The 12,598-nt window shown below is 40.3% G+C and overlaps 1 protein-coding gene across 5 annotated transcripts in view; it reads left to right on the top strand.

Moving 5' to 3' along the window:
• TP63 (tumor protein p63) overlaps positions 1-12,598 on the top strand; it is a 226,886-nt gene that overhangs the window by 180,888 nt on the left and 33,400 nt on the right. For 4 of the 5 annotated variants that reach the window (XM_074190650.1, XM_074190652.1, XM_074190653.1 and 1 more), the window contains 4 exons: positions 7,569-7,755; positions 9,564-9,679; positions 10,520-10,629; positions 11,556-11,692. In XM_074190650.1, coding sequence (XP_074046751.1) covers positions 7,569-7,755; positions 9,564-9,679; positions 10,520-10,629; positions 11,556-11,692 — 550 coding nt within the window. The remainder of the gene's footprint in view (positions 1-7,568; positions 7,756-9,563; positions 9,680-10,519; positions 10,630-11,555; positions 11,693-12,598) is intronic. The other variant, XM_074190651.1, reaches the window with a different exon arrangement.

Here is a 12,598-nt window from a genome sequence, read left to right as displayed (position 1 = left end):
GAAGTGACAGTGTATTTATCTTAAACCTTGATCAGCTTTCACAGTCAGATATAATATCATAGCGGGCAAACACACTCATATTGATCTAATTTCAGAGACCCAGTTCTGATTATTTCCTAAACCAAACCTGTCAGTTCTGCAGTGAACAATGGGCTGGTGAGGGCTTATTCCTATAGAATAGGAGGGAGTCACTGGCCCCAAAACATGTGACTTCCAAATGAAGTGTTGGCAATCATGAGAAAACATAAAATTGAAAAAAAAGATCAGATACTAATCAACTAATGAATAAGCACTGATGAAGTTCCTACCTTGTGTTGAGAATCTAAAGAAAGATCATAAGTGCACCTCCCTGCAAGGACCTTCCATGCTAATAGGGGTGGCAAATACACATATGAATAATATATGTATATTGCATGTAATATGTCTACATATTTACTTGTGGGTATATATTTAGATGTATGTATGTATATGTCTAAATGCATGCATGCATGTATATGTATGCATATATGAAGAGAGCACATCCTGAGCTCCTATAGGTCTGATCAGTCCCAGTCTGACACACAGTAATTTGTCTCTAACATAGTATGTCATTTTGGTCTTCTTCAACAGCAAAGGAGGAGAACCAACCACATCTCTCTTTCTCTCTCTCTCTTTCTCTCTCTCAATCATCTATCCATCTGTCCATCCATCCATTGATCCATCCATCCATCTATCTATCCATCTATCCATCCATCATCCATCCATTTATCCATCTATCTATCTATCTATCTATCTAGTACATATATACATATATGCAGGCATGGGGACACACCAGAAAGATCCAGAGTAGGTGGAAAGTGACTTCCTAGGGTCTCAAGTCCTGCTCTTAAAGGAAGGCATAAGAGAATCCCTTAAGGAGTCAGATGGTAGAGTCCCTGCTGTTGCCAGGGCGATGGGTGGGAGCTGGGCAGGCCTCAAGCCGGGTCTCCCTTGAATTTCACAAACAATCTGAACTGTTTCCTCCAGGACACTTGGAAGGGATAAATGTTTGAGCTGGACAGTTTGAGTTTTAAAAATTCCTTTGTTGACCCACCTTCAGGAGAGGGGGGTGTTGAGAAAGCAGGCAGGTGTCTGTTGAGCGCAGTTGGATGAATTGTGATTCCGCATTACCAGGGTGGGTGCCAAGAGCCTGTAACATAGTATGCCTACTCAGGCAGGTGGTGAGGGCAAGACCAAAGACTCTGGAATGCTTTTAAAAATGCTTGCCCGCCTCCTTTTTTCTTTCTCTTTTTCCTGGAAACATGTTATTAGTAAAGGACCTGAATTTATTTTTGTTCTCCAACACCCCCTGGACTGTGTATTTAGGACAGGCCATTTGGGGGGGGGGGCATTTCTCCCTTCACTCCCAACCAGGTTCTAAACTTCAGAAATTCTTGTTTTCTTTGATTCACTTATTGTTATATTCCTTTATTTCTATTTCTTTCTTTATTTCATGTAATTTATTTTATTATTCTTTGTTTCCTTGTATTTCTTTATTATACCTTAATTACAAAAAGGTGTTCTGGGGAGCTGGAAGCCCTTGCTCATTTCAGTGACCTTCTTCACTCTTTGGAAAGAGCACAGACATCAAGTTTTCCAAAGAAGAAATCTGATGGAGGCCCAGCCCCAAACCTGGCTCCCTGACTTCTGGCATGGGTTAATTTTGGCAATCTTGCATTTTTGGCAACTCTCTCCAGGGGGAAAAATGGCAATAAAAGAAGGTGGGGGGGGGGGATCCTCACTCTTTAAATATAGTTTGGACTCCAGACCAAAAGGCTGCTGCCTCAGCACAGTCTTGAGGATTTGATCCCAGGGGTCTTGGGGCCCACAACTTCCAGGAGAGGGGGCTCCCCCATCACTTTCACCCTTTGAGCTCAAAGTCTCGATTTATGCTTTGGAATTTCCATTCCTAAGTCTTTTATTGAAGCACTAGCTCTTGTCATGGTCAGTATATTCATTTTTCTAAGCTGGAGCCCACATGTGGCCATCAACAGTTGAAGTTAAGTAAAACCTATTCCTGCTTGGGCATCTTGTCTCTTTACTTACTCTGATGGTCCTAATGCCTCATTCTTCAGCAGCACCAAGACTTAAAAAGTCAGTGAGCAGTATGGCGCAGTGACCCTGGGCATGTCCCTTAACCTTGAAGTGCGTATATATGTATAACTATGAAATCTCAAAGAGACCCCCACATGATTACCTGACTGGAGGGAGTTGTCTTAGTGGGAGTGCTCACACTGAAGAAACTAAAGATCTGGAAACACCTTGAATAAGGAATTTATTTTGTATGTTTCCAAAATGACAAAACAAATAATCTCTGCTAATGGTCAGAAATGTGCAAATAAATTCACTCATATTCTAAATTGTGCTATCTTCCATGGCTCATTGTTAGACTGGTGAAGTTGCAAGGCCAAGTATTAAAGCCCAGACCTCTCCTCCCCCAGCTGACTCTGACCTGGCTCACCTGAATGGTCAAAGCCAGGGCCAGGCCAGTCTCTCTAGACCACTAGCATCATCAGACCCATCCATAAGACCTCCCTTGTCATGAGAGAAAAAAAGAATCCTAGAGAGTGACTAACTACATTTCCAAGCTACATAGGAAGGAAATAAGCCCAGGACTTCTACCTCCAGAGGCAGTGTACTTGCCTTGGTGTCCCCTTGGCAATACCCTAAGGACCAGAAATCAGTCTTAAATCATTAAGTTCTAAGTTCAAATCCAGTCTCAGACCCTTATCAGCTATGTTACACTGGACAAGTCACTTAACCTCTATTTGACTTAAACCCCTGGAGAAGGAAAAGAGAAACCACTCCAGTATCTTTACCAAGAAGATCTCACATATATTCACAAAGAGTCCGACTATCAAGCAACTGAACAATGGAAAAGGATCTCACTTTCTCATACCCAGGTACTTTCTGATAGAAATCCAAGAAGGAAGGGCACCCTTTTAGAGGAGAGGCAGGGAGTGACTGGTCAGAAGTGGATAGGGAGCTCGCAGTGGTGACCTCTCCCTCCGCCCCCAGCTTGCCTTTCTTTTCTAGACTGTTCAGGCCAGAGTTGGACAAGATGGCTGTAGAGTACCCAATGAGAGACTCTATTTCTGAGATGAGACCTCTCTTTTAGCATTAGACACAAAGTCAGAGATTTGAGGGGAGGTAGCCTTGCCTCATGTGATGCCTCTCCATGGAACAGAATGTTTTCTTCGAACAGAAACTTAGATATTTGATGATTAAATGTGTATTTCCTCCTCTTTCTATACAATGAAGGGATTGACCTGAGTAGTTGACCTCTGAGATTCCTCTAGTTCAGGATCTGTGATCCCCTGGTCAATAAGGCTGGATCTTCAATCATCAGAAAAGTTCTAGAATGTTCTGAGGTCACTGCCCAGTGCCAGTACTGAGAATAGTGTCCCACTGGTCTACAGACCCAGAAACTTTTTTCATCAATCAGGCAAAGGGTTTTTGAAATCTCAACAGGAAAATAACCAGAAGGTGCTTCCAAGCCAATACAATCCCTCTGGCAACCAGTCTGGGCTCTGGAAGGAGGTCAAGATTGAAACGTGGAAGGCACTTTGGGGGAAAAAAAATCATCAAGGCTGATGGATAGCTGAGGATGATGAGAGAAATCTAAATGACACAAATAAGAAAGAAATGTGTTGTCTTATGAAAAATAGAACTGAAAAAAGGAAAAAATATATTCTTGATATAAGAAACAAGAGAAGCATCAAAATATTGCCTAGTTTTGAAAAGGATGAATGAGCAGAAATCCCAGGGGTGATCAAAAGGAGAGGAATGAATGTAGAGAACACAAAAGGCAGTGGTTTATGTTCCTTGACAAGAAAAAGGAGATGGGCCTTGGAATAAGGAGAATGGATTATGGGAGGATAAGAAGACAATACGGGAGAAGCTCACCCCTAGAGAGTGCCTTTTAAATTAGTCAAGATAAATGTAGATCTGTGGCCTAGAATGATTCAGATTGCTAAAATATTCAAAACAAAAAAAAAAAACCATCACTTGGCCTAAGTCATTACCTGCCTGTCAGTTGCCATTTTTGAGCTCTTTCAAAAACCCTAGAGTTAGGACCAGCTCTAGGGCTATAATTTGACAATGGTTAAGAGATGAATGTGGAAACTACAGACCCAGAAACTTTTCTCAGGAATCAAGCACATGGTTTATGAAATCCCAACAGGAAAATAACTGGAAGACACTTCTAAGCCAATACAATGCCTCTAGCAACCAGTCTGGGCTCATGAAGAACAAAACGGGCTAGTCTAATCTCTTCTAGCTGCTGCCCAATCAGTCTGGTGAAAGAAGGGATGGAATGGCAATTCCTAGAACCCAGGACTAGTGGAACTTGAAAAGTCTAGACTTCTGATCCTATCACACGGGATGCACTCATTGAACTGAGGGAATGGCATCTAGGAAACGATATCCCTGGGCAGACATGCTCTGTCTTAGGGGCAGGACAAATTCAAGTCCAGTAATAGCCCATATGTGACATTTTTATCAGTCATATATTAGGAGATACTGCAATGAAGGACCCGTTCATTAGTTTGGGTAAGAGGATCATAGACTGAGACCTGGAAAGGAGCTTGCAGATCACTGAGTCTATCCCCTTATTTTACAAATGAGGAGGCTGAGGGTAAGTGACCTTGGTCTTCCTGACTACAAGTTGGCACTTTGGTGAGCTATGTATGATTCAGAGGGATTCTGAGAAGTGGGAGATGCAAGTGAGTGGAAACCAAGCCCCTTAAAATTCCTCAGGACAGGCCCAGGGAGTGAAACTAAATCTTTAGAATTCCAATGGAACAAAACAAAAACTTAAAAGAAAAAAAAATGCTCTTTGAAGGTGGGACCTCTTTGAAGAGGTTCCTGGTCCTTAGAGAAGAGCCAAATAACAGTGAATGATTAGGATAGCGTACCAGGATTGAGAACATTTCAAAGAAGGCACAGAAGGAAGGAATTCTACTCTAGTTCTCCCCTTCTATTTGGTCAGGAGAGATGCCTAATAGGATACATCTCACTTTTAGTTATCAATAATAGGAAAAAAAATCTTTCCAAACAGTCGACTTTGAAGTGACTTTTTTAATTCAAGATCTCAGCACCAAAAAGTTGATTCCTTTGCCATATTCTCCATGGATATCAATTAGCCTGTCAGAACACCTACCGTGTTGTCTTTTCCTACCGGTCTCTAAATATTTTTGTTTAATGCGTTTCATGTATCATATCTATCCTGAGCAATGTATTTTTCCTTGGGCTCAGCTCAGAGGCTTTCTTCTGAATGGTATGTGGTTGGTATAGGTTCTGCCACCCTAAACCCCCTAATCCAAACTCAAATAAGGGTTCATTTTCTAGGGGGAGTGCTCATGAAAACAAACATTGATGCATCTTTTTGTCCTCTTCATTCAAAGTTCCCCTTCCTCCTTTTAAATGTGTCTTTATTTGTACAATTCATGGCTATCAGCAGGAAGTCTTCAACCTTGCTAAATCACTATCTTGGTTGATTTAGGAGTTTCACAACTGGGATTTTTGGGTTCATTTTTGGCCTGCTTCCTATGTCCTGGGGCCATGGAAAACCTTTTTTTCCCTTTTCTTTCTTTCTTTTTTTTTTCCTGTATTTAATCCCTAGCCTGAAGGTATGAAAAAAGGATTGGGTAACTGTGCCCCTAGCATGCAGTGATTTTGAAACTGAATTTTTCACTGGAACTACAGCACTTTAAAAAAAAAAAGGAAGAACAAAGAATTAAAAAGGAAGCTTCAGTTTCAGCCATGGAGAAAAGAGTTTTCTGATGGATCATCCCCTTTATCCACTCATCCGAGGAAAATCACAAAGCATGGCGAAGGGATCTTTTTTTTCCTTTCTTTTCCTTTTGCCCCATTTCTAGCTTGGTTGCCAATGTCTCTTCATTTGAACAGGATATGTCTGCCAACTTAGCATCCCAACCTGTGTATGCCTGTTTATCTTTGTTTGGATAACTGTTACCAAGCACTGGGCTAGAGGAGGGTGGTGTCAATGACTGGGTGGTTGCACCTCTGCATTAGCCACTGGTTGGAATGCAATGATTTGGGCTGGGCCAGGGGGAGATAGACGCCTTTTAATTCATGATAATGACAGCAAGGATGATAAATGATATTGGCTAACATTTATAAAGTATGCCCGGCAGCCCTGGATAGTAGGTGGTATAAGAATTTCCATCTCTATAGTTTAAAAAGTTGAAGAGATCCATCCAACAGTATTCAGATAGTAATCAGAAGATGGGGTATTTGGACCCAAAACCAATGCTCTTTACCCCACAGCTGATAGCTATATAGAGGCAGGGTCTGAGAAAAAAATAAACTATGTTATGGTTATGATGCTTGACCAGTGGAGATCTGGGCTACATACTTGCTCAGTTCAAGAATCATAGACCTTGGAGTCTAGCTTCACTCATACCTTAAAAAGAATCTGCTCTTCAACATCTCCATGAGTATCTATCCAGCTTCTGCTTGAAGATTCTTGATGATGATGAGGAGGAGTCCTCCACATGGCAAGGCATGGTCCACTTGGCCTTGTTGTTAGGGAAGTGTTCCCTGTTGTTGTTTTGTAGTTTGATTTCATTTCATTTTGTTTTGGTTTCCATTATATTTTCATAATTTTTGCTCGTTATTCCTAATCCTGACTAGTAGGACCAAGAAGAAGGAGATCAATCCCTTCTTCTGGGGATAGACTTGAAAGTATTTGTAGATGGCTATTGCAATCCCTAAAGTCTTTTCTTCATGGTTCTTTTGATTTTAAAATAATAAAAAGTAAATATGCCTTCTTAGACAAATATATTTATGCTTTCATATGTGTTATGTATCTCTATATAAATGTATATATATATATATATATATATATATTATACAAGGTGTTTCTAAACTCTTAGCATAATTGCAAGTTATTAAATTTAACCAGATAGGAAACAGGATGCTGGGGCATAAATTTTGACCTTCTCCAAGACCACAAGAGTGGAAGAGTGACCTAGCATCTGTTCTGAGTTTTAATAGAGGGAGCTCACTTTTTAAGTTCAGATCTATACAAGCTACCCAAATGACCTTCTGCAAGTCTCTTAACCTCGTTAGGTCTCAATTTCCTCTTCTGAAAAATGAAGGGGTTGGGCTAGAACAGTGATTCTTAACATGGAGTTTATGTACTTGTTTTCTTTTAATATTTTGATAAATATTTTTCAACTAAATTACTTTTCCTTGTAATCCTATTGTATGTATTTTGAAAAACTTAATTCTGTGAAAGGGGTTCATTGATTTCCCCAGACTACCAAAGGGATGGTAACATTAGCAAGTTTAAGAACCCCAAGATTAGATGACAGTAATAATATTTATCTCACAGCATGCTGTGGGTACAAACCAATTTATCTATATTATCTCATTCAAACATTGCAACTTTAATGAGGTAAGTATTCTAGGATTTGTTAAAGCCAGTTCATAGATATCAAAACTGAGATTAAAAATAGAATTTAGTCATGAATATATGGACAGCATTTGACTTTTCTCTTTCTCTTTCTTCTCTCTCTCAACAGTATTCTACAGAACTGAAGAAACTCTATTGTCAGATAGCAAAGACCTGCCCCATTCAAATCAAGGTGATGACTCCTCCCCCACAGGGTGCTGTGATCCGGGCTATGCCAGTGTATAAGAAGGCTGAGCATGTCACAGAGGTGGTCAAGCGGTGTCCCAATCATGAACTGAGTCGGGAATTCAATGAAGGTAATTAGATTGAGATGGGATCCTCTACCTCCTTTCAGCTAGTTCTTTTGGAGCTGTCCCCTAAACACCTTTGCATAGTTTGTTGTACTGATAAAAATTGATCCTTGTAGGCTGAATTATTTTTTGTCATTATTTTTTGTTTTCTAAAGTTTCAGTTGATGATTCCCCCTGTTTTGAACCTTTCCATTAATCATTCAGGGACACACCCAAGTCTTGACCTATCTCCTGTTACTGCTGCCAGATCAGGTCCAGTGGGAGGATGGTAGTAGTTAGACCATATAGTACTTCTTAGAAGGGAGCTTCAAAAAGAAAAAAAACAAAACAAAACAAAATGGAGGCAGGACAAATAGGAGGGAAAAGGAGAAAAGAAAAGGAGAAAAATGAGAGAAGAAATGATAGATCAGAGTCTTTAGCAAAGAATAAGTTCGACAAGCTACAGAATATTGCCAGAGAGTAGATTTCAAAGACAACAGGGTTTAAGTCAGAGAAAGAGAAGGGCATTTATAAGAGAGATATGACAATGTGAGTAGGGAAAACTGCAAGTGAATGAAAGAAAGTGGAATTGTGGTCAGGAGAGAAGGGAAATACTCAGTAAACCAGAAAGGAGTAAATGGATGGGACCCAAAGAGGAGAGCTAGGAAATATGAGGGAAAAGAGAACTGGTAGGAAACAGTATGAGGTGGTGAGAATGGTGGGGAGGCAATAGCAAAGCGATCTCAAGATGCTACTGCTCAGACTATTTTTTCCCTGAACTAATCTTATCTCTGTCTGCCAATAGCTGTCCTAGAAGGGACTTTGTTTAGATGATAAAATCTTTGACCCCAGGGTAGCTAGGTGGCACAGTGGATAAAACTCTGACCCTGGAGCCAGAAGGACCTGAATTCAAATCTGACTTCAGACACTGTGTCCTTGGGCAAATCACTTAATCCCATTGCCTTAAATAAAAAATTAAAATTAAATCTTTGACTTCAGTTCTCATCATTTTTATTGATTCAGCCTATTTATTTTCAATTTTCATATTGTTTATTGCTTGCAATTTTAATTCAGCCTCCTTGGATCTCTGCAGATTAGGAGTGGCCCTGCCTCCCAGACACAATTTTTGGTGCTCATTTGTTGTTATTATTGGTGGTGGTGGTGTGTGTGTGTGTGTGTGTGTGTGTATGTATATGTGTGTGCTGTTGCCAGATATATGCTGAGCTCTACTTTCTCTTTCACCCTTGTCCTATTTCTCTGACTGTAGGACTCACTCAGCAGCAACCATATGGAAGGTCCTTCATCTTACATTCAATACTAACTCTGATACTTGGCTTAAAATAGAGGGAAAGCCTAACGTAAAATGCCTAGAATTGTTGACTATGGTTTGGGACCCTTTTGGCAGGTAGAACATACACAGCAATGTTTTTGGTTTTAAAAACGTTTTACTTTTCTCTCCCTTTATTGAGAGTTGAGTTTTGAATTTTCCTCTGTGGATTGGGCCAAAAATGTAGTAGTGACATTCCAGCAGCATCCATAGGTCTTTAATTCTTACATTTAGAAGTGTTAGTTGATCTCTTTTGCCATCACAAATGAGTGTTATGTTCCTCTATTCTATTTTCATCATTCTAGTGATGGTAGTCATGACATTACTAATGTAACAAGATGACTCTATCTTCTAAGGAAGTCTCCCTTCACCATCTTGACGTACTTAGAATTCCTGATTTTTCCATGATTTTTTTTGTTTGTTTTTGGTATTTATTTTCTTTCTTTTTCCCCCTTTTTTCCTTTGGGAAGGCAGCTAATTATAAAATATCCTATTTATTTCTTTGTAGGACAAATTGCCCCTCCTAGTCATTTGATCCGAGTAGAGGGGAACAGCCATGCCCAATATGTAGAAGACCCCATCACAGGAAGACAGAGTGTGCTGGTACCTTATGAGCCACCACAGGTAAAAACAGATTAGGATGGGGTCGGTCTTATGAGCAAGTAGAATATAGGGGTGAAAGTGGGGTGTATAGAACAAGCATCAGTTGTTTAACATTTTAATTCTGAAGTACGTTTCTCTTCTTCCTTCTATCCATCTATCCCCAAGTTTATGCTGCACCCAACTATTAACTCCTGTTCACTCTCCCAAGACAAGTATGTACTAGCAAATAATATAGAATGGTACTCATAAAATTAAAAATCATAAATCATAAAATAAACATGTCATAGGTATTTTAAAATAAGAAATAATATAAGATAATCATAATATTGAAATCAAAATAATCATTTAATAGTCATAATATTTAAAATGAATATTTATCAGTTGTCATTATGTATTTCTAAAAGGATAAGGTATCCATATGGTATGGGAAGAGATGCCAATATTTATGGTGGAGGTCGGGAAGGAGTAGAGATAATATTGCAATCATCTAACGTTGTCTCCCCTGGGGAAATTTAGAGCCCCATTAATGCTACACTAGTTATAAATTTTGTGATAAAAGAACCAGGGTTCATATGTCATCCATCAGGAAGTCAATGCCTTAATAAATGGTGACAAATTTGCCAATGATGTAATGGAGACTCAGGGATAACTCTTTGGGGGGAGGGGTGTATCCTGCCACCTGACCATTACCATTCTACAAAGATGGCAGAAACATTTTTTCATTGAGAAACTCAATAATAACTCATCCTTCAGTTTTTTAATGACCAATGCAAAGTATGAATTTAAGAGTACCACCAGCCCTAGTGACCCCCCTTTAATGTCCTCTCTCTCTTTCCTCCCTCTCTCTCTCTCTGGGTACAGGTTGGCACAGAATTCACAACGGTCTTATACAATTTCATGTGCAACAGCAGCTGTGTTGGAGGGATGAACCGCAGACCCATTTTGATTATTGTCACCTTGGAGGCTAGAGAGTAAGTTGTGTATGTGGAGTTGTGGTCTTGTGTGTAGACAGGTTGGGGCACTGGCTAGGCAAGGTCCACTTGAGCAGTCCTCTCTGCCTAGCCCAGTGTGTACACCAATCTTCTCTCTGACTGCATCCTTTGTGCAGGGGAAATCCTGGCCAAACCCTTCCAGAAAAGACCTGAGAAAATGGAGACCTGGAAGGGTATGGCAAAGTGGGAGAGGTGAGGAGAGAAAAATTGCTTTATCCCCAAATTCTTGACATTTGACTACCTTTGTTTCTTATTAGAAATTGTTTGTTTTCATTCTCCCCCAAGCCATTTAACAGTTTCTTTGAGTAAGTCTGCCTTGCCTAAGGGGATCTTATCCTAAGACATCCACTGGCTTAACTCAAATTTCCTTCACAATATGTAGCTAAATACAGCTGCTCAGTTCCTGGGCTCACCACTGTTCTTGAGAAATCAATCTGAGAGTGATTTATTAATATCACCAGTACTCTTAAGCCCTTTGGTGTTATGCCAAGTTTTTGAACCATTTAATTCATAATAAAGGCAAGTACGTTATAGTCAGGGCCTCTGGGGCCCCTTGGTGACCGCTCTGCTCTGACAGTGGGACCACATAAGTGGGAAATTCAGGCCAGGATTGTTCAAAATGGTACCCGAGGCAGAGCCAGGGCTCTTCTCTGTTCCCAGAAAGAGGGAGTGGGGGAGGGAGGATAAGAGAGGCAAGCAGAGCATTGTAGGAGGCAGTGGGGTTCAGTGGATAAGGGCACCTGGATTCAAATCTACATCCAAGTCCTTCAAACTAGCTAGTCACTGAACCATCTGCAGACCAAAAGGATTGGGCTCCACGGTCCTTGTGGTTCCTTCCATCTTGAACTCTGATGCTGTGGGGTTGGCATCTCTGAATTTCCTTCTATCCTCTCTTTGATTCCCAGTGGCCAAGTCCTGGGCCGCCGGTGTTTTGAAGCCCGAATCTGTGCTTGCCCAGGTAGAGACCGGAAGGCAGATGAAGACAGCATTCGAAAGCAGCAAGTCTCAGACAGCTCAAAGAATGGTGACGGTACGAAGCGCCGTAAGTAGCTATGGTGGGCAATAGGCCAGATTCCAGGCTTGCCATTAGATGGGAACTGGAAGAGAGAGCTGGGTCTGGCAAACCACTTCCCCTCAATCCACATCATCAGCCAGGCTCACAGAATTAACCTAGGGATTTTGTTTTTAAAACAATTTTTCAGCAAATGTAGAAACTCATCAAATGTAAAAGTCCAACCCTTTCACTTTACAGATGAAGAAACAGAGCCCCAAATTAGAAAGGTGACTTGCCCCAGACTGCATAATAGGAAGGCTGGAATGAAATTCCCAAAACTCCAACTCTGCAACAAAACTTATGACCTCCTGATACTTTATTTTTCTAATCTGTAAAAGCAGGAAAAATAGGGGCAATCATTCACATTTTAGAGTCCTTTAAGGATTGGAATCATTGTCCTTTACGCGTAACTCAACAATGTAGGTGTGTAAGTATAATTATTCTCATTTTTAGCTCAAGAACACTCAGACTTAAAGGATTTGAAAGATTTCCCTCCAATCTGACCCCCTCACAAGGATGTTACCTTCAGGATGCCATATGAATAAGGACTTATATTATTATTACTATTACTATCATTATCATTACTATTAAATTGAATAAGCCTAGGAATCAATGATGTGTCTCTGTTCAAAGCTCTGCCTAGCTAAGGATAAAGACATTTTATCACTACAACTTATGATAAAAAGTGAAGGCAGAAAGAATTTTAAAAGCTCAAATTTTTAAGATACCCATACATTTTAATTGGACTCAGTATGCTGAATATGAATCTTCTTCCAACTACCCACAGTTGGTGGTCGAAATACAATGACATCTTGGATTCAAAAGGAAACCAGAAGCTATCAAGGACTTGTAGCCAAATGAAAGGGTGTTACTTAGCCTCACAGGAGAGAGGAA

The sequence above is a fragment of the Macrotis lagotis genome, chromosome 6 (genome assembly GCF_037893015.1).
Source record: "Macrotis lagotis isolate mMagLag1 chromosome 6, bilby.v1.9.chrom.fasta, whole genome shotgun sequence".
NCBI lineage: Eukaryota > Metazoa > Chordata > Mammalia > Peramelemorphia > Peramelidae > Macrotis > Macrotis lagotis.
The sequence above is the reverse complement of the archived record's forward strand: the minus strand, read 5'-3'. Positions and strand labels throughout refer to the sequence as shown.